Genomic DNA, 20,282 nt, shown 5'->3' with positions numbered 1-20,282 from the left:
CACGGCCTATTCAGTCAACAACTCAGACAAACAGAGGGCTTTCCATTAGCTAGAGCTGTGTTCATACTTACAAATGCAACTCAATGTATGTAAACTGTTCAACAGAATCCATGAGTAAGATCTTTAAAAAAAGAGAGAGAGAGAGAGAGAGAGAGAGAGCGAGAGAGAGAGAGAGAGAGAGAGAGAGAGAGAGAGAGAGAGAGAGAGAGAGAGAGAGAGAACAGTTTAAAAATCAGTTTCATTGCAGAAAGTTTGATGCCGTTTAATGAATGCCTATCTATGTGTGCATACAGTTTATTTAATAATCACTCTAAAATTAACACTTAACACATCATTAAAGGAATGAATCATCTAAGAGATGGTGGAGAGGCCATCCCATGAACCGGATCACGATTGGCCGATATCCCTGTGACAGTGTCACAAATGAAAAATCACGAGTCATCGGCACATTTGACCTATCAGAGGCTAGATCCTTCAGTAAAGTCAGGGCTAATCGTTCATGGGCGATACAGGAAATTAGTCTTTTTTTTCACACCAGGACAGTGAAGCTGAAGGCAGAAGAGTTTAAAAACGAGATTTGACACATTTGCCCATTTGAAAAGAGATACCACAGTAGAGCGCTCAGTGAAGTAATTTCCACGTTATGCAATATTCTGTAAACAAGTGTGAAACTGTGAGATAGACACCACAGAAGACGGTATATGATTGAAGGGCTTCATGTTACATTACAGGATGGAAAGCTGTGTTATTTCTCCAGTAAGTATGAGATTCACTTCTCTTTCAAATTTATACATTTCCCAAAAAAAAAGAAAAAAAAAGTTTAAAGTCAAATTTGATCTTTTGGGGGGGGGGGGGGGGGGGGGGTTACGTTTTGTATCAGATAATTATAGAATTAGAATTCATGGAGTCATTTTAGTAAATGTGTAACTAATTTTAACATTTATAAAAATGTAATTTTCAGCTGTCTGAAGAAATAATTCCGTATGACCACGACGCTCGCCCGATGTATGACTTCTACCAGTATCTCAGTACTGACCCTGAGACTCATCCAGGTAAGTGTTAAAAATCTTGTTTCTCCATATATATTTAATTCTTGTTATCTCATATGATCCCTGTCATTTCCCACTGATCGGTTCTAAATGTCCGGATCTGGTTTGTTGATTATTGCCATAAAACTGCATTTCACAGCAGAATATCTTAAAATCTCTACAGTCTTTACTTTAACTTTGAGCTCGCTTTTGTTCACCCTTGCTGTTTGTCATGGAAGAAAGTGGATGGGACTACACAAGTGTGCATGCTCATCACAGTGAATTTGAGCCGCCTCAAGGAAACCATTTCACTGAGCTTCATCCCACCACATACCGCTATGGAGACGTGGAGCCCTTCCATCCATCTGTAGACGCTGGGATGGGAACACTTCTACCTGTGATTCCCTCACAGGTTAGTGGCATAATGGTATAACAGCTCTTACATTTATTTAATAACTTATTCATATCTTGTTTTGTAATAGTTCTGTTTTTCTATATGAAGCCTAAAATCGTACATCCTACAGATTTGAGTGTGTTGGCACCTCTCAACAGGAGGACAAAATGCAGTAAAATATTCTATTCTGTAAAGTAAGACATTAGACGTGTGGCTATTTTACTTTTTACTAAATTGATTTTACCAAGATGACAATATTCAGCTATTCATATGAATTTAATTATCTATAGAGCACTCCAATCAGAGAAAAGGTCTGAGAAAAGAAATGATAAAGGACAAGAAAGTGAGAGGTGCAGGATGTGAGTGAAGGAGACAGACTGATTTCTCAACGTCTTTTCCTGACTAAAGATTGTTGCTAATACACAGTGACACACACACACACACACACACACACACACACACACACACACACACACACACACACACACACACACACACACACACACATGTTCGCTAAACACAATCACAGTCAAACCTCAATAATGACAGCCTCTGGGTTTAATGCAAACTAGGAGTTTTGAATTTGTTTTAGTAACATAAGCGATTTAAATGCAAATTTCTGACCGAGTGCAGTTCACCAACATTTAAGTACAAATATAAAGGAAAAGAAAAAAAACTATGCCTACTAGAACTAGAAAATAACATGCCTAACATATTGTAAATTATTTCAATTGATAAACTACGTAATAATACCAATACAGAATCATAACATAGTAATGCACTTACTATGTTATGTAGTATGTTACGCTGACAGCGATCAAAACACTGATTCTGAAGATGTTGAAGATGATCGTTTTGAGAATATGTTTGAGATGGTGAATATGAGCAGATGTAGCCTGACAAGCCTGACCCACATCAAGATGTTTGGTCTGGAAACTCACCATTGACAGCTCAATCTGAGGGGCGGATAAACGGTTGTCTTTCAAACTCCCTCTGCACGCGATAGGATAGCGCTACACCAACCAGAGCAACGAAGGTGAAGCAGAGCTCGTTGATAGATTAAACATTCGCCGTATCCGGTCGGCTAAACTCAGAACACATCTTCCCTTCTTAAGAATGACTTCAGTGCCGTTCTTTGTTCTTTTCTCAGAGAAAAGCTTAACTCCAAGTCTTCCAGAGTTGCGGTCAAAACTGATTTAAAACACCGCCGCCGTTCGAAAGTTTCTGTGTTTACTAGAAGCACGCAAACGCAACTTGGCCGTCGTCATTATGGCCCCGCCCGCCGACTCTATACACGATGTGATTGGTCCGGCAAGAGTTAGGGGAATACAGCTCAGAAGGGTATTGAGAGTTCCAAGACGACACTCGCGGGCAGATTAAATTAGCTACCGCTAGGGTGCGTCTAGATTTCTAGGCTAGAGCAGATGCCGAATGAACTGAAATGAGCTCTGATGAGGACAGTGATGATGATGGGATAAAACATCTGCTCAAACTCAACCCTTACAAGCTCCAAAAGATAACAAAATATGCTTTATTTCATTTACTCGAATATCAGGAGAGATTTATAATAGTGACAGGCAGAGATCCGTCCGTGTTAGATATAGATACGGGTCGCTAAAGACCCCGATACGTAATAATGATTGGTGAAACATTCATGCATTTAAAGGGTTAGTTCACCAAAAAATAAAAATTCTATGGAGGGGTCAGAGAGCTCAGATTTCATCAAAAATATTTGAATTTGTGTTCCGAAGACCTTAGAAGATCTTACGGGTTTGGAACGACATGAGGGTGAGGAATTAATGACAAAAAATACATTTTTGGGTGAACTAACCTTTTTTATTACACGGCTCTGTGAAATACTTGATTCTGATTGGTCAATCGCGCATTCCAGCGGTACGTTATTTCCAGATAACACCCGCTCATCCGGGTACTACGAGTTCTCTTGACCGGTACTACTTCTATGCTTAACGCTGGCGCCATCTTGTGGCTTAAACAGCCGTGGGTTACAATGGAAGACTTCAAGGCAGGTTTCCTTTATAACGTTTTTAATATGGATATTTTTCTTACACAAACGCATCGATTCGAATCAGAAGGCTCTATTAACCCATCGGAGTCGTGTGGAGCGCGTTATTTGACGGACAGCTGCATTTTTTATGGACTTCAAACACAACTACAACTACTGCTGGGATTAACGTTAGCCTGGACTTTTTAAACATAACTCTGATTGCATTCGTCTGACAGAAGAATGTCATCTACACCTATGATAACTTGAGGGTGAGTAAATCAAAGGCTTGGTTTCATTTTTGGGTGAACTAACCCTTTCAGCATTCATTTTCAACATTTAGCAAGGGCATATGGCAGGTTGGAACTGTTTTCCTTCGCTGAAGCTTTGCGTAAGAGCTAATAAAATATTTAATCTCGAGACAATATTTTGTGTCTAATAATTATTTATTTGAGACTAGTAGCCGTGTAATAAGCGGGATAATGTCCACCCAGCCGGTTGTTATCGCAGAATAAACCCCTTCAGAGTGATGCTCCGCTTCGCATCGGGGTCCTGATCACTCTGTCGAGGTTTATTCTGCGATAACAACCGGCTGGGTGGACATTATCCCTTACAAAAGATTTGCTACGGTTTGCCCCAAAAAAGCATCAGATGCTAATTTGCGCTGCTCTTGGTAGATTGTGTTGGTCATAATGCAAATGATCCGGCTGCGTCTGTGTTCATTAATGTGTCGTCAGTTTTTTAGAATTGCGCTCTCAATCTAATTTGCGTAATCGCCTGTTTATTAAATCTGGTCATTTGTCTATTAATCATTTTGTTTCAATTTATTTCAGCTGAATGTATGCTGTTAAACAACAGCGCAATCCGTTGATCGCCATTATGTCATTCACAGTCTCGTTTTCCTTCCTGTCCGCTTGAGGTGATACCAGTGCAACACTTAATAAATCAATCAAATACTCTCCGCACATACATTTGTGTCTGAAAGGGAAACTCTCCTTTTCACTGCGTGTCTTAATAAATCCTGACAGTAGTTTTTTTAATGCCAAAAGAAGGTTTGCTGTTAGTAAATCTGGCACAAAAACTCCATAAACATTTTTTAAAAGGTTGTGAGTTGTGAAAATGATGTGATCTATGATCTGTATGCCATGCTTGCCACTGTAAAGATTGTACATCTATCCCACACAGCCTTGTTTTCATCCACATTTAATTCTGACCTGACTGAGGATTAGCTGTCGACACAATGTTAGTGTGTAGGGTAGAGTCAGGGTTAGTATTTATTTCAGCGTCATGTAGGAAGTCATCACTGTGATTGACAGGACTAATAACTAACGCTAACTGGTTTGGGGGGAAAAAAATCACCTGTATGATCTCAGAATAACAACAGAAGATAAATGGCATGGTTTAGCCTAAGTTTATGATGCTTTAATTGTGTGTTTGTGTCATTTTTGGAGCTTGACAGCACCCTGCTGTACCATGGAAAAGCGCAGCTCGGATATTCTTACTAAATATCGCCGTAACTGTTTTACGTTTTGCTGAATTAGTGACTAATCCGTAAACTGCACACACTAACACAACAAAAACTGGTTACTTATTATAAACCTAAGTTTCCAAAAATGAGCTGCTTCAAAATGTGCATTTTCAGTATTGGTGTTTAGAACAAAACATTAAAGCCCCCTGTTAAAATGTAAGGATTTTCTGTTGTTTGTGTGTCTATGTGGTGTTTTTAATATGCTTTCAGACAAACCATGTGCAAATTCATGTCAACATGACTGCTGAGAATATTCTTACGGAGCCTCACACATGACAAGAATTTAAAAAATAGGAAAATAAGTAGGCTTAATCGTGCACACAGTTTATACATTGAGGGAACTAATTAGTAATGCGCACGATTTACTCTTTTTTCTTGCATGTCGTGTGTGCAGGGATCCGAATGTTCTCCTTAAAAGTGCAGTGAACCAAAGTCATGTCAACGCGTGATCGTCAACGAGTGGTGTGAGTGAGCGGAGGCGGGGCTCATTTGCATATTAAATGAGCCGTTGCAAAGGTGTCCAGTTACATTCAAGCTATTTTCAGGCATGAAGACATTTTTTTTTTTTCACAGGAAAACATTTAAATATTTTATTTTATTTTTAAAGATATAACTATTGACTACAGGGGGAATTTTGCTCATAATTGAAACCCCCCATTATAAAACCCCACAGGAAAATCTCGAAGGAACCAGCATTGAATTAGTCTTCCGGGTTTTGACGTCATCCCTGCACCACTCTATGGGTCTATAATATTTGGAGAAAGCTGTCAGCATTGCCACTCATTTAAATGGCCATATGAAATCCACATCTTTGCACACTATGCATATTTTGAGCTATATATCAGCTGAGCCGTGACACCACGTGGCTAATGGTCCGCAGTAAAATGGCGTCTTCTTTAATTGATGACTGAAGTCCATCATTAGTAACTAACCTTCCCTGCACAAAAATTGGTCTCTGGCAAAACATCTACATAATACAACATAATATTTGTGATTAATTTCATCAGTAAACAGGGTTACTTCTGAACATCCAACCAATGTTTTGTTCGTTTGTTTTTTGCTTGTTGCGACATCTACTAACTCGACCATGCTAACCAGTTAAAACTATCGTTAAAGAAGTTTAAAATGAAAGTAACTTAAGTGTAAAGTTTTCTTTTAGACACACCTCTATGATTATGAATATAACCAAATAATAAACAGGTCATACCAATACACCAAATGTGTTTGTGTGGTGTTATTCAGCTGAAAGAAATGAAACTTTGTGGCTCTCGGGGATGATTTGGAAGCAAAACGTGATGTGCAGTCGATGTGTAAACCTGGGACCACATCATTGTGTGTCCCTTTCTGTTGACACTGACTTTTTGTACTTCCTCTTTCAATGTAAAGCAATTCTGTGGTTTCCGAGTATTTGGTACCACTAATATAAGATCATGCTAAACCAGCATTTTCTGCTCGAAAATAAGTGGGAATGTACATTTGATAAACTTTTCAGAAAACTTGTCAGACATTTTGCTTTATCCAATATCCAGTGAAATGAGTCTCATGACGATTTGAACTCGCAAACCGTTGATAATTCGGTTAGCATAATAACCAGTGGCGGCTGGTGATATATTTTTTTGGGGGGACGCGGGGTTTTTTTTTGGGGGGGGGGGATTTACGATATTTAAGAATAATTGCGTATATTTAAGTATAATTATGTTAATTTAAGTATAATTTACTTTTATAAGTATAATTACTTATAAATTATTTTACTTATTTATAAATCAAATAAGTAAAATAAATACAAAGCAGTACCAAGAAGCATGTTGACTAAATTCAAGCATTAAAGAGAAAAGTGTCTGCACTTTTTATCTTTTTACACATTTATTTCCCATATATAATTGAACAAGGAAAGGAAAAAACAAAAGTAGCAACAACAGACTGGCATGTTGACTACTTGAACATAAATTTTGCTCTCCTTTCTTTCTGGCCAGCAAATTTCTCAATTACTCTCTGATTAAAGTCAGTCATCTCAGTGACAAGTCTCTTTTCCATGGAGAGCAATGCAAGTGCATTCAGCCTCTCCTGGGTCATGGTGTTTCTGAGAAAAGTTTTTATTCTTTTCAAGGTCGAAAAACACCTCTCACTCACTTTGAAATAAGAGACAGTGAAAGCAAAAAAAGGGCAATGCTACCGTCACATCCAGTCAGCCACCTCCTTTTCTCATAACGAGAGCAGGTGAAGCTCCGAGTGTAGCTTCGTCCTCTGTCACTGGACTGCTGCTGAATTTGTAAATCGGGCTGGTCCGGTCCGAGATCCTTAATTCTTATTTTTTCTTCCAGCGAACGACTTGTGAAAGGATTTTTTTGTAAATCAATCACAGAATTTAGTTTGACTGCTGCCATCTCTACGAATGTTTAGGCGGGCGGGGTCGGAGTGACGTTGTCACCAACGCTCTCTCGCAGTAGCGGCCAAGAGCGTAACATTGAATGACAGTTGACGAGAACCAATCAGATTGGATCAAAAAACATGTATGCAATTCTGATTCGCCAGGGACGCAGCGACCTGCGCCCGGAGGAGAATCTTTAAGAAACCAATTAGAGACCAGCTTCAGGTCACATGCTGCCCGACGATTTATGGACTGAGATAGACATCCATTTGTCCGGCGTCCCTCGCCCATGAAACCGCATGAAACATTAAAAAACATATAAAATAGTTTTTTTTATTAAATGCTGAGGCTCTTAATTACCCACTCATACATCATATGAGTAAACTATTTTATTTTTATTTCATTTTTATATAATTTTTGTATACATGTATATTTCTGGAATTGTGATGGGGGCGGCGCCCCAGCGCCCTCTATTGACAAGCCGCCACTGATAATAACATTAACAGTGATGCCAGTAAGGCATTACTTAATAACGCGTTACTCTAATCTGACTAGTTTTTTAATCTAACGCGTTACTATATCCAAATCAGTAATCAGATTAAAGTAATTTATCTGTGAGTTACTTTTTCAGTCATTGTATTTAGTAAAAAATGTAAATATATTTTGTGTCTTGAGAGAGAATTTTTTTTTCAAGAAATATATTTTTATTTCAACTTAAAATGTCAGGAGATACATTTTTGACATTAATGGTTAAAATGCACTGCCAATAAAGTGAGTGTTGGCAAAAACGGTCGTCATTTCTATGTTGAGGCGGCGGGGTTGTTGTCGGCAACTGCTGAATGTAACTAATAAAGTAACTTGTAATCTTACTTAGTTACTTTTAAAATCAAGTAATCTATAAGTAACTACGTTACTTTTTTAAGGAGTATTGAGTAATCAGATTACTTTTTCAAAGTAACTGTGGCAACACTGAACATTAATATTATGGAGGTAGGACTGATGATTGTTGGTCTCTCTCTGCAGTATACTTACGTCCCCCACCCGATGTACCCACGGTCCCCCATCCCGCACTGCAGCACTGATGAAGAGGACCCTGGGGGACGCAGTCCACCCTTTGAGGTGTCAGAAGGTGAGGAGGACAATGATGGGCATCCAGGCACCTCCAGCGCTCTCTCAGGTGAGCTCTGGAAAATGAGACCAAGACTATGGCTGCGTCTGAAATCACACACTCTCTTGAGTAGGTACAATTACGTCATGCTACAAAAAGTATGAATGTAATCTGAGCGTACTACAGTCGCCATGTGGCCTACCAGCGACATTTGTGTTGCTTCACTGCCATTCATAAATCCTCTCCTGTGGCCTCATGGGATAGTAAAGTGCATGAAATGGTAAATGGACTGCATTAATATAGCGCTTTCAACTGGCCTTGAGCCAAGGGGAGCTGGGGTTAAGTGTCTTGCTCATCGACACTTGATCCGGTGGAACCAGGGAATTAACCACCAACCTTCTGGTTTGCAGAAAACCTACATGAACCACTGAGTCACTGCCGCGCTCATTAGAGGAACACTCACCTGTAGTCGGAGGTCACCCGTGTACTTCTTTGCTCAGTCTTTATGAGTACTGGAAATTCATTCATAATAACTTTCCACAGGAACTAGGGACTTTGGGCTGTACTGTGCGCGTTTCGTCCGCAGGGACCAGGGTCTAAATGAACGCGCGTCTGGAGGTCCTGCAGTGCGATAGACGCGCTTCGCACGACGCGATTCCGCCTGATTAGCAACTCCAGTTCGCGCAAATAACGCAAATTTGAAGCGAATTGTGCATTCACGTGTTTGAAGTGAATCCGCGTCTACGCCCAAATTGCCAATTTCGCCAACGTTAACCATTGAGGAGCCTGCTTGCTGCTGTCACATGGTAAACTGACGTGATGAGAAACCCTGCATAATTAAGAAATAGGCCTACTGTTATTTTGTCACTAAATGTAGTTTTAATGCTTTTCAGTTGATAATGTAGTTGTTTAAAGATAAAATATGTGCTTGGAGTTTTGGGAGTTGTGAGATCCAGGCGATCTCCGGGCGCTCAGTGGCTCATTAACCCCGGCGAGAGCAGCCTTTCCTCGGCCAGTCCTTCTGCCGTTTGCCGCTGGCTTGGATGTCTCTGTAGTGGTTAATATGAGATATAATTTGTCTTGTGTACATTTAATGGGCGATCTGTGGTCTAATAAATCTATTGTTGCCTACTAAATCATTTTGAATGAGGGCAAATCCAGGTAATCCAGGTAACGTTAATGCGTTGGCTGAACCTGTGTGGCTATTAATGCTTAATTTTCTTTTTTTATGAAAATGAAAAGAGAGTGGTCTTTTATTACATATTTCTCATGGAGTGCCTTGAACGTGCATCTATTTTGCTTCAAATGCTCGATTTCTACACTCGTTCAATTCGCTGCAGACGCGCAAATGAATTCAAAATGTTCACCTGTCAAAGTAGACGCAATTTTGAAGCTCTATTCGCGTCCGGTGTGAATGTAGCATTAAAACGGCCCTGCTAGTGAGGTAACGCTTTTTCAAAGTTCAGGAACTTTGGGGGTGGGACATGGGCGCTGAACATGCTGATTGGTTGAGCTCACGCTGCATTTTATTTCCACCTAACAATCTGTTTCAGTGCGTGCAGTAAGAGTCGTTTGCTATTCGAATCAACAATGGAGTTTTAAAAATATGACCGACGGGCCGATGACGAGGTTCAGGCTTTATTAAGTTTATTTGTTGTGGACGAAATCCAGCGGGAACCTGAAACACTCGTGCAGTCCTACGTCACCGGACTAATCTTCACGGTACTTTAGACCGCGACGGAAAAGCAGGGTGCTTCTCAATATCCCTCCTCGTTTCCTCGCTCCTCCGTCCTCCATCCTATGACCCGGAAACCGACTGAGCTCAGCCATCTTGTAGGAGATCTTAATTCTCTAACTGCACCGCGCGGAGGCGAGGATGGAGGAGTGAGGAGCTTCCTGAGGAGTCGTGAGTGAGGACAGGTGGATTTATCAAAGTGTTTTATCGAACATAACGTGACAAAAGCATTAATTATCCTCCCCCTTCACATCATGCCACAGTTTATTCATTATTATTAATATGTTTACATGTACAAGACAAATGTTTGTCAAAAAAACCTGAAAGTCGCACAATAAAATCAAAGCACAAGAAAATAAAAGAAACTAATAGAAACTAATACCATACAATGAATAAAAAGTAGTTAATAATTGGAATTCGTTGTTAATAATAACTGGTAATATTATTTAAAATATGGACAAATGTGGTATTTTGTGGAGGTTGAAGCTCACAATATAAATAGTTCTGTTCAAGAATCCCGACTAAATCCAGCGGTGCAGAGATCCTTATTCGACGACGCTTTGAAGTGACATTAAAGGGAGCGAGGAGATATCGGCTGCGTCCGAAACTGGCAAAATGCTGCCTTCGGAGGACACATTTCAAGGCAGGAAGTCATCGAGGCACCTCCATCGCAGCCATCATTTCACATGATTAAATTCCTCCGTCCTCCCCTCGCATCCTGAAGGGGTGGAGCTAAGGCGTGAGGAAAGGAAGCTAGGAAAGGAAAAGAGGATGCACAAATAAGAATTGGGAACAAGCGGCAACCTCCTGCAATCTCTCTTGAAGCCAATACGGAAGTAATGTAAACTGCAATTCATCGACTGGCCACTGGGGACCGGCTCCAGAAAGGAGCAAAATCTCATTGAGCCCTATGTTAAAATGCCCAACTTTACAGCAGAAAAAAACATGTTTATGTAACGGAGGCCAGCTAGTAGTAGTTGCTGTGCGAGTAAACCTCACTCCTCTGACCTCAAGAGACGCTCTAGCGACTGACACTAGAGGCTGCAGCCTTTAGCCTCCTTGATAGAGCGTCCGACTCTCATGCTGGCGGACTCGGGTTCAACTCCCGGTCCGAACAGTAGGGGTTACATTTACAGCCTGGTACAAATTGTGGTTTTGGCCTATATGGCTAATTTTGCCCTTCATGACAACTGTGAGGGGGGTGAATTTTTTTATAACTCATTCGTTTACGTTATATAAAGCCTTAAAGTTCTGCATAATTAAGGCCGTGGTTACAGGTGGATAGCCATTTATCTGCCGTCTATAGTCATCGCGTCACCTCAGCTCCGCCCACATCCCGTCCTTTTACCCATTTTCTGTTATCCGGGAGTGACACGCGATGACTCGCTCGCAAGATGGCGACGGCCAGCTCGCCCCTACTTTAGCCTTCAGAACGGCTTATCGGAGTACTATGGGTGACGTCTCGGACACTACAGCCATATTTTTTTGCAGTCTATGGTTGGGAAAGCACCCACAGACAGCAGCAGGTCTGAGGGAAATAAGTTCCTGCGACAAGTTGTTCCGGGTAGTTTCAGTGGAAACAGGGCTATACTTATCATTAGTCTTGAATCTTTGTCGCCTACTACTAACCTATATAGTAGGGAAGTATGTGATTTCAGATGCAGCCAATATTGTTATGGTGTTGTTTACTCAGACTCAACCCTTATATTGTCTCAACTACAACACTAGCGTACTATCAGAACACTCTTATTATTTCTGTAGTATGGATTAATATGAGAACATTAACAAAAATACCAAGTTTCAACTTTTAAACACTCTTGAATGTCTTGCCCCATAAACTCCATAAGTGTGTGTTTATAAATACCACATTTACACCATTGAATGCATGTTTAAATGTTAATTAAAGCGTTAGCTCACCCAATAAATGAAAATTATCCCATAATTTACTCACACTCAAGCTATTCTAGGTGTATATGCGTCTCTCCTTTCAGCCAAACACAATCAGAGTTATATTAATAAATATCCTGGCTCTTCCAAGCCTTATAATAGCACCTTTAAAGCCCAAAAAAAGCACATCCCTCCATCATAAAAGTAATCCATACAGCTTCAGAGGGTTAATAAAGGCCTTCTGAAATGAAGCCATGCATTTTTTAAAGAAAAATATCCATATTTATAATTGTATAAACTATGATCACTGGCTTCCGGTAATGGCCGTACAGGAGTGGGGTTCTGGTGGAAGAGTGACCTCTGACCCGACACATGATATATTGACGAACGTGGAAGCGCAGAGGATAGAGCAGAACAAAACAACGCTCATTAATTAGAAGTATAAAACGAGGATTATTAAAGAGAAATGAGCATCACGAGGTCACGCTACTCCTACGCCTGACGTCATGTGTCGGTTCAGAGGTCACTCTTCCTCCAGAGCTAGACTCGCATATGGCTGTTACCGGAAGCCATTGATTATGGTTTATAAAGTTATAAATATGTATATTTTTTGTACAAAAACACATGGCTTTGCTTCAGAAGGCTTTTATTAACCCCTGGAGCCGTGTGGAGTGCATATAATAGATGGATGCACTTTTTGGTGCTTCAAAATCTGGGCTGCCATTTTAAAGCTTGGAAGAGCCAGGATATTATTAATATAACTCTGATTGTGTTTGTCTGACAGACGAGTGTCATATACACCCTAGGATGGCTCGAGTGAGAGTAAATTTTCATTTTTGGGTGAACTAACCCTTTAACAGCAGTTTACTAATGCATCCACAGATCTCAATGTGAACTTAACCCACAATATTCCTTGAAAAACTGTTTTGGTTCTTTGGCAGGGCTTATGGTTTCATGAAGAACCTTTAATATCCAAAAAAACTTTCCATTGCATAAAAGGTTCTTTAGACTATAAAATGGTTAGGGGAAAAAAAGTTCTTTAAAGAACCTTTCACAATTTTTATTTTTTGGGGAACCAGAAATGCAAAGTTACTTAAAGAATGTTTAAAAGGGATTGTGTGCCATACCGACTTTCACATCAATGTCAACTTCTACAGGAAGCAAGAGGAAAGTGCGTCTCTATCAGTTCCTCCTGGACCTTCTGCAGGACGGAGACATGCGGGACTGCATCTGGTGGGTGGACAGAGAGCGGGGCATCTTTCAGTTCTCCTCCAAACACAAGGAGACGCTCGCGGGCCGCTGGGGTCAGCAGAAGGGCAACCGCAAGAGGATGACCTACCAGAAGATGGCCAGGGCCCTGCGCAACTACGGCAAGACCGGCGAGGTCAAAAAGGTCAAGAAGAAACTCACGTACCAGTTCAGCGGCGACGTGATGAGGAGGATGAGCATGGACAGGAGGCAGTACCATCACTGACACTCTGGACACAAAGCGTTTCCTTTAGCTCCGGCGTCTCTCACCTCCAAACGCTCTGCTGTCACTGTTCTGCAGTAAAACACGTAATCTCAGGGATATGTAATATGTATAGGGGGATGTGTAATAGTTGGGAAGCTGACCAGTGGACAGGACAATAGACGTTATTTTCAACATCTTTAGCTTAAATGTTGTTTTATACTTGTATAAGGGAACGAGAACATGCTTGCAGGTTTTGATGCTGTATCTGGTCACTATTTTTGTTTACCACTTTAAATCAGCTTTTTGATCATTTCACTATACATTTCAACAGACCAATGATGTGACAATTGGATTAAAAAGTCTCTCAATTAATATGTTCATGAAAACTGCACAATAATAACACATTTGAAAATATGCTGTTTAAAGTCATTTTGATGAATTTAACATGTAGAATATTTCATATGGGTTGACTCGCCATATGCTTCAGACTAAAGCCTTAACTTATTGTATGCTTAATAAAAAGTCTTTCTTTATATTATGTGGTGTCACACTGCTGAATAAAGGAACCTGGACATCTGCTACAACATCCCTCCTTGAAAGAAAAAAAGCTTATTTACTTCCTAATGGGTTTCTTGTTGGATTTGTTCAAGCAAACAGTTAATGCAGTCAAAGATAGGAACAATTCTAGGAGCCTACAGCATTTACAGCATCTACCTGTGGAATTACATACGATTGTTAATTTGTCAAGTACAGCATGTGACAAGCATGCTACCTTTTTTAGTTTATACATGTCAGTTCTCCAATTGAGCCAGTCATGGTAATAACATGTATTTCAGCCTAAATTCATGGTGATACTATTTCTACTATTAATCATACTTTAATTTACTTTATTAAAAAAATTTTTGAACTGGCAACCTATCCATCCATCATAAAAGAGCATCTATCATCAAAAAAGTGCATCTATCCATCATAAAAGAGCATCTATCATCATAAAAGAGCATCTATCATCATAAAAGAGCATCTATCATCATAAAAGAGCATCTATCATCATAAAAGAGCATCTGTCCATCATAAAAGAGCATCTATCATCATAAAAGAGCATCTATCATCATAAAAGAGCATCTATCCATCATAAAAGAGCATCTGTCATCATAAAAGAGCATCTATCATCATAAAAGAGCATCTATCATCATAAAAGAGCATCTATCATCATAAAAGAGCATCTATCATCATAAAAGAGCATCTATCATCATAAAAGAGCATCTATCATCATAAAAGAGCATCTATCCATCATAAAAGAGCATCTGTCATCATAAAAGAGCATCTATCATCATAAAAGAGCATCTATCATCATAAAAGTGCATCTGTCATCATAAAAGAGCATCTATCATCATAAAAGAGCATCTATCATCATAAAAGAGCATCTATCATCATAAAAGTGCATCTATCATCATAAAAGAGCATCTGTCCATCATAAAAGTGCATCTATCCATCATAAAAGAGCATCTATCATCATAAAAGAGCATCTATCATCATAAAAGTGCATCTATCATCATAAAAGAGCATCTGTCCATCATAAAAGAGCATCTATCATCATAAAAGAGCATCTATCCATCATAAAAGAGCATCTATCCTCATAAAAGAGCATCTGTCCATCATAAAAGAGCATCTGTCCATCATAAAAGAGCATCTATCATCATAAAAGTGCATCTATCATCATAAAAGAGCATCTATCATCATAAAAGAGCATCTGTCCATCATAAAAGAGCATCTATCATCATAAAAGAGCATCTGTCCATCATAAAAGAGCATCTATCATCATAAAAGAGCATCTGTCATCATAAAAGAGCATCTATCATCATAAAAGTGCATCTATCATCACAAAAGAGCATCTGTCATCATAAAAGAGCATCTGTCCATCATAAAAGAGCATCTGTCCATCATAAAAGAGCATCTGTCCATCATAAAAGAGCATCTGTCCATCATAAAAGAGCATCTGTCATCATAAAAGAGCATCTGTCCATCATAAAAGAGCATCTGTCATCATAAAAGAGCATCTGTCCATCATAAAAGAGCATCTGTCATCATAAAAGAGCATCTGTCCATCATAAAAGAGCATCTATCATCATAAAAGAGCATCTGTCCATCATAAAAGTGCATCTATCCATCATAAAAGAGCATCTATCATCATAAAAGAGCATCTATCATCATAAAAGTGCATCTATCCATCATAAAAGATCATCTATCATCATAAAAGTGCATCTATCATCATAAAAGTGCATCTGTCCATCATAAAAGAGCATCTATCCATCATAAAAGAGCATCTATCATCATAAAAGAGCATCTGTCCATCATAAAAGAGCATCTGTCCATCATAAAAGAGCATCTATCATCATAAAAGAGCATCTATCATCATAAAAGAGCATCTATCCTCATAAAAGAGCATCTGTCCATCATAAAAGAGCATCTGTCCATCATAAAAGAGCATCTATCATCATAAAAGAGCATCTATCATCATAAAAGAGCATCTATCCTCATAAAAGAGCATCTATCCTCATAAAAGAGCATCTGTCCATCATAAAAGAGCATCTGTCCATCATAAAAGAGCATCTATCATCATAAAAGAGCATCTATCATCATAAAAGAGCATCTATCCTCATAAAAGAGCATCTATCCTCATAAAAGAGCATCTGTCCATCATAAAAGAGCATCTGTCCATCATAAAAGAGCATCTATCATCATAAAAGAGCATCTGTCCATCATAAAAGAGCATCTATCCATCATAAAAGAGCATCTGTCCATCATAAAAGTGCATCTCTCCATCATAAAAGAGCATCTGTCCATCATAAAAGAGCATCTATCCATCATAAAAGAGCATCTGTCCATCATAAAAGAGCATCTGTCCATCATAAAAGAGCATCTATCATCATAAAAGAGCATCTATCATCATAAAAGAGCATCTGTCCATCATAAAAGAGCATCTGTCCATCATAAAAGAGCATCTGTCCATCATAAAAGAGCATCTATCATCATAAAAGAGCATCTATCATCATAAAAGAGCATCTATCATCATAAAAGAGCATCTATCCTCATAAAAGAGCATCTATCCTCATAAAAGAGCATCTGTCCATCATAAAAGAGCATCTATCATCATAAAAGAGCATCTGTCCATCATAAAAGAGCATCTATCCATCATAAAAGAGCATCTATCATCATAAAAGAGCATCTGTCCATCATAAAAGAGCATCTATCATCATAAAAGAGCATCTATCATCATAAAAGAGCATCTATCCTCATAAAAGAGCATCTATCCTCATAAAAGAGCATCTGTCCATCATAAAAGAGCATCTGTCCATCATAAAAGAGCATCTATCATCATAAAAGAGCATCTGTCCATCATAAAAGAGCATCTATCCATCATAAAAGAGCATCTGTCCATCATAAAAGTGCATCTATCCATCATAAAAGAGCATCTGTCCATCATAAAAGTGCATCTATCCATCATAAAAGAGCATCTATCATCATAAAAGAGCATCTGTCCATCATAAAAGTGCATCTATCCATCATAAAAGAGCATCTGTCCATCATAAAAGTGCATCTATCCATCATAAAAGAGCATCTGTCCATCATAAAAGTGCATCTATCCATCATAAAAGAGCATCTGTCCATCATAAAAGTGCATCTATCATCATAAAAGAGCATCTATCATCATAAAAGAGCATCTGTCCATCATAAAAGAGCATCTGTCCATCATAAAAGAGCATCTATCATCATAAAAGAGCATCTGTCCATCATAAAAGAGCATCTGTCCATCATAAAAGTGCATCTATCCATCATAAAAGAGCATCTGTCCATCATAAAAGTGCATCTATCATCATAAAAGAGCATCTGTCCATCATAAAAGAGCATCTATCATCATAAAAGAGCATCTATCATCATAAAAGAGCATCTATCATCATAAAAGAGCATCTATCATCATAAAAGATCATCTGTCCATCATAAAAGTGCATCTATCATCATAAAAGATCATCTGTCCATCATAAAAGAGCATCTATCATCATAAAAGAGCATCTGTCCATCATAAAAGAGCATCTGTCCATCATAAAAGTGCATCTATCATCATAAAAGAGCATCTGTCCATCATAAAAGAGCATCTATCATCATAAAAGAGCATCTGTCCATCATAAAAGTGCATCTATCATCATAAAAGATCATCTGTCCATCATAAAAGAGCATCTATCATCATAAAAGAGCATCTGTCCATCATAAAAGATCATCTGTCCATCATAAAAGTGCATCTATCATCATAAAAGAGCATCTGTCCATCATAAAAGAGCATCTATCATCATAAAAGAGCATCTGTCCATCATAAAAGTGCATCTATCATCATAAAAGATCATCTGTCCATCATAAAAGAGCATCTATCATCATAAAAGAGCATCTGTCCATCATAAAAGATCATCTGTCCATCATAAAAGTGCATCTATCATCATAAAAGAGCATCTGTCCATCATAAAAGAGCATCTATCATCATAAAAGATCATCTGTCCATCATAAAAGTGCATCTATCATCATAAAAGATCATCTGTCCATCATAAAAGAGCATCTATCATCATAAAAGAGCATCTGTCCATCATAAAAGAGCATCTGTCCATCATAAAAGTGCATCTATCATCATAAAAGAGCATCTGTCCATCATAAAAGAGCATCTATCATCATAAAAGAGCATCTGTCCATCATAAAAGTGCATCTATCATCATAAAAGATCATCTGTCCATCATAAAAGAGCATCTATCATCATAAAAGAGCATCTGTCCATCATAAAAGATCATCTGTCCATCATAAAAGTGCATCTATCATCATAAAAGAGCATCTGTCCATCATAAAAGAGCATCTATCATCATAAAAGAGCATCTGTCCATCATAAAAGTGCATCTATCATCATAAAAGATCATCTGTCCATCATAAAAGAGCATCTATCATCATAAAAGAGCATCTGTCCATCATAAAAGATCATCTGTCCATCATAAAAGTGCATCTATCATCATAAAAGAGCATCTGTCCATCATAAAAGAGCATCTATCATCATAAAAGAGCATCTGTCCATCATAAAAGAGCATCTATCATCATAAAAGTGCATCTATCATCATAAAAGAGCATCTATCATCATAAAAGAGCATCTATCATCATAAAAGAGCATCTGTCCATCATAAAAGAGCATCTGTCCATCATAAAAGAGCATCTGTCCATCATAAAAGAGCATCTATCATCATAAAAGAGCATCTATCATCATAAAAGAGCATCTATCATCATAAAAGAGCATCTGTCCATCATAAAAGATCATCTGTCCATCATAAAAGAGCATCTATCATCATAAAAGAGCATCTATCATCATAAAAGAGCATCTATCATCATAAAAGAGCATCTGTCCATCATAAAAGTGCATCTGTCCATCATAAAAGAGCATCTATCATCATAAAAGAGCATCTATCATCATAAAAGAGCATCTGTCCATCATAAAAGATCATCTGTCCATCATAAAAGATCATCTATCATCATAAAAGAGCATCTATCATCATAAAAGAGCATCTGTCCATCATAAAAGAGCATCTGTCCATCATAAAAGAGCATCTATCATCATAAAAGAGCATCTGTCATCATAAAAGAGCATCTGTCCATCATAAAAGAGCATCTGTCATCATAAAAGAGCATCTATCATCATAAAAGAGCATCTGTCCATCATAAAAGTGCATCTGTCCATCATAAAAGAGCATCTATCATCATAAAAGTGCATCTATCATCATAAAAGAGCATCTATCATCATAAAAGAGCATCTGTCCATCATAAAAGAGCATCTGTCATCATAAAAGAGCATCTGTCCATCATAAAAGAGCATCTGTCCATCATAAAAGAGCATCTGTCCATCATAAAAGAGCATCTTTCATCATAAAAGAGCATCTATCCATCATAAAAGAGCATCTATCCTCATAAAAGAGCATCTATCATCATAAAAGAGCATCTATCATCATAAAAGAGCATCTGTCCATCATAAAAGAGCATCTATCATCATAAAAGAGCATCTGTCCATCATAAAAGAGCATCTGTCCATCATAAAAGAGCATCTGTCCATCATAAAAGAGCATCTATCATCATAAAAGAGCATCTGTCCATCATAAAAGAGCATCTGTCATCATAAAAGAGCATCTATCATCATAAAAGAGCATCTATCATCATAAAAGAGCATCTGTCCATCATAAAAGAGCATCTATCATCATAAAAGAGCATCTATCATCATAAAAGAGCATCTATCATCATAAAAGAGCATCTATCATCATAAAAGAGCATCTATCATCATAAAAGAGCATCTATCATCATAAAAGAGCATCTATCATCATAAAAGAGCATCTATCATCATAAAAGAGCATCTGTCCATCATAAAAGAGCATCTGTCCATCATAAAAGAGCATTTATCATCATAAAAGAGCATCTATCATCATAAAAGAGCATCTATCATCATAAAAGAGCATCTGTCCATCATAAAAGAGCATCTGTCCATCATAAAAGAGCATCTGTCCATCATAAAAGAGCATCTATCATCATAAAAGAGCATCTGTCCATCATAAAAGAGCATCTGTCATCATAAAAGAGCATCTATCATCATAAAAGAGCATCTGTCCATCATAAAAGAGCATCTGTCCATCATAAAAGAGCATCTATCATCATAAAAGAGCATCTGTCCATCATAAAAGAGCATCTATCATCATAAAAGAGCATCTGTC

General features: G+C 38.3%; 1 protein-coding gene across 4 annotated transcripts; it reads left to right on the top strand.

The window, feature by feature from the left end:
• Positions 1-471: 471 nt before the first annotated feature.
• On the top strand, positions 472-14,091 carry spi1a (Spi-1 proto-oncogene a). Of its 4 annotated transcripts, none has more exons than XM_067436175.1 (5): positions 472-756; positions 962-1,052; positions 1,268-1,455; positions 8,344-8,449; positions 13,208-14,091. In XM_067436175.1, exons 1-5 carry the CDS (start codon positions 718-720, stop codon positions 13,522-13,524), a joined length of 741 nt encoding a protein of 246 aa, XP_067292276.1. In that variant the 5' UTR covers positions 472-717; the 3' UTR covers positions 13,525-14,091. The 4 variants fall into 4 exon arrangements, with proteins under 4 accessions (XP_067292276.1, XP_067292277.1, XP_067292274.1 ...); XM_067436176.1 differs by having other exon boundaries at positions 474-756; positions 1,268-1,440; XM_067436173.1 differs by having other exon boundaries at positions 476-756; positions 8,344-8,497.
• The last annotated feature ends 6,191 nt before the right edge of the window (positions 14,092-20,282 follow it).

The sequence above is a fragment of the Pseudorasbora parva genome, chromosome 25, assembly GCF_024679245.1.
Source record: "Pseudorasbora parva isolate DD20220531a chromosome 25, ASM2467924v1, whole genome shotgun sequence".
Lineage (NCBI taxonomy): Eukaryota > Metazoa > Chordata > Actinopteri > Cypriniformes > Gobionidae > Pseudorasbora > Pseudorasbora parva.
Note: the sequence above shows the minus strand (reverse complement) of the source record. Positions and strands in the feature narration are given on the sequence as shown.

Excerpts from the sequence above, each read along its gene's own strand:
- spi1a (XM_067436173.1), top strand. The coding sequence starts at position 718 with ATGTTACATTACAGGATGGAAAGCTGTGTTATTTCTCCA. Across the intron at positions 1,053-1,267 it reads TGACCCTGAGACTCATCCAG|AAAGTGGATGGGACTACACA; the intron begins GTAAGTGTTAAA and ends TTGTCATGGAAG. Across the intron at positions 8,498-13,207 it reads CACCTCCAGCGCTCTCTCAG|GAAGCAAGAGGAAAGTGCGT; the intron begins GTGAGCTCTGGA and ends CAACTTCTACAG.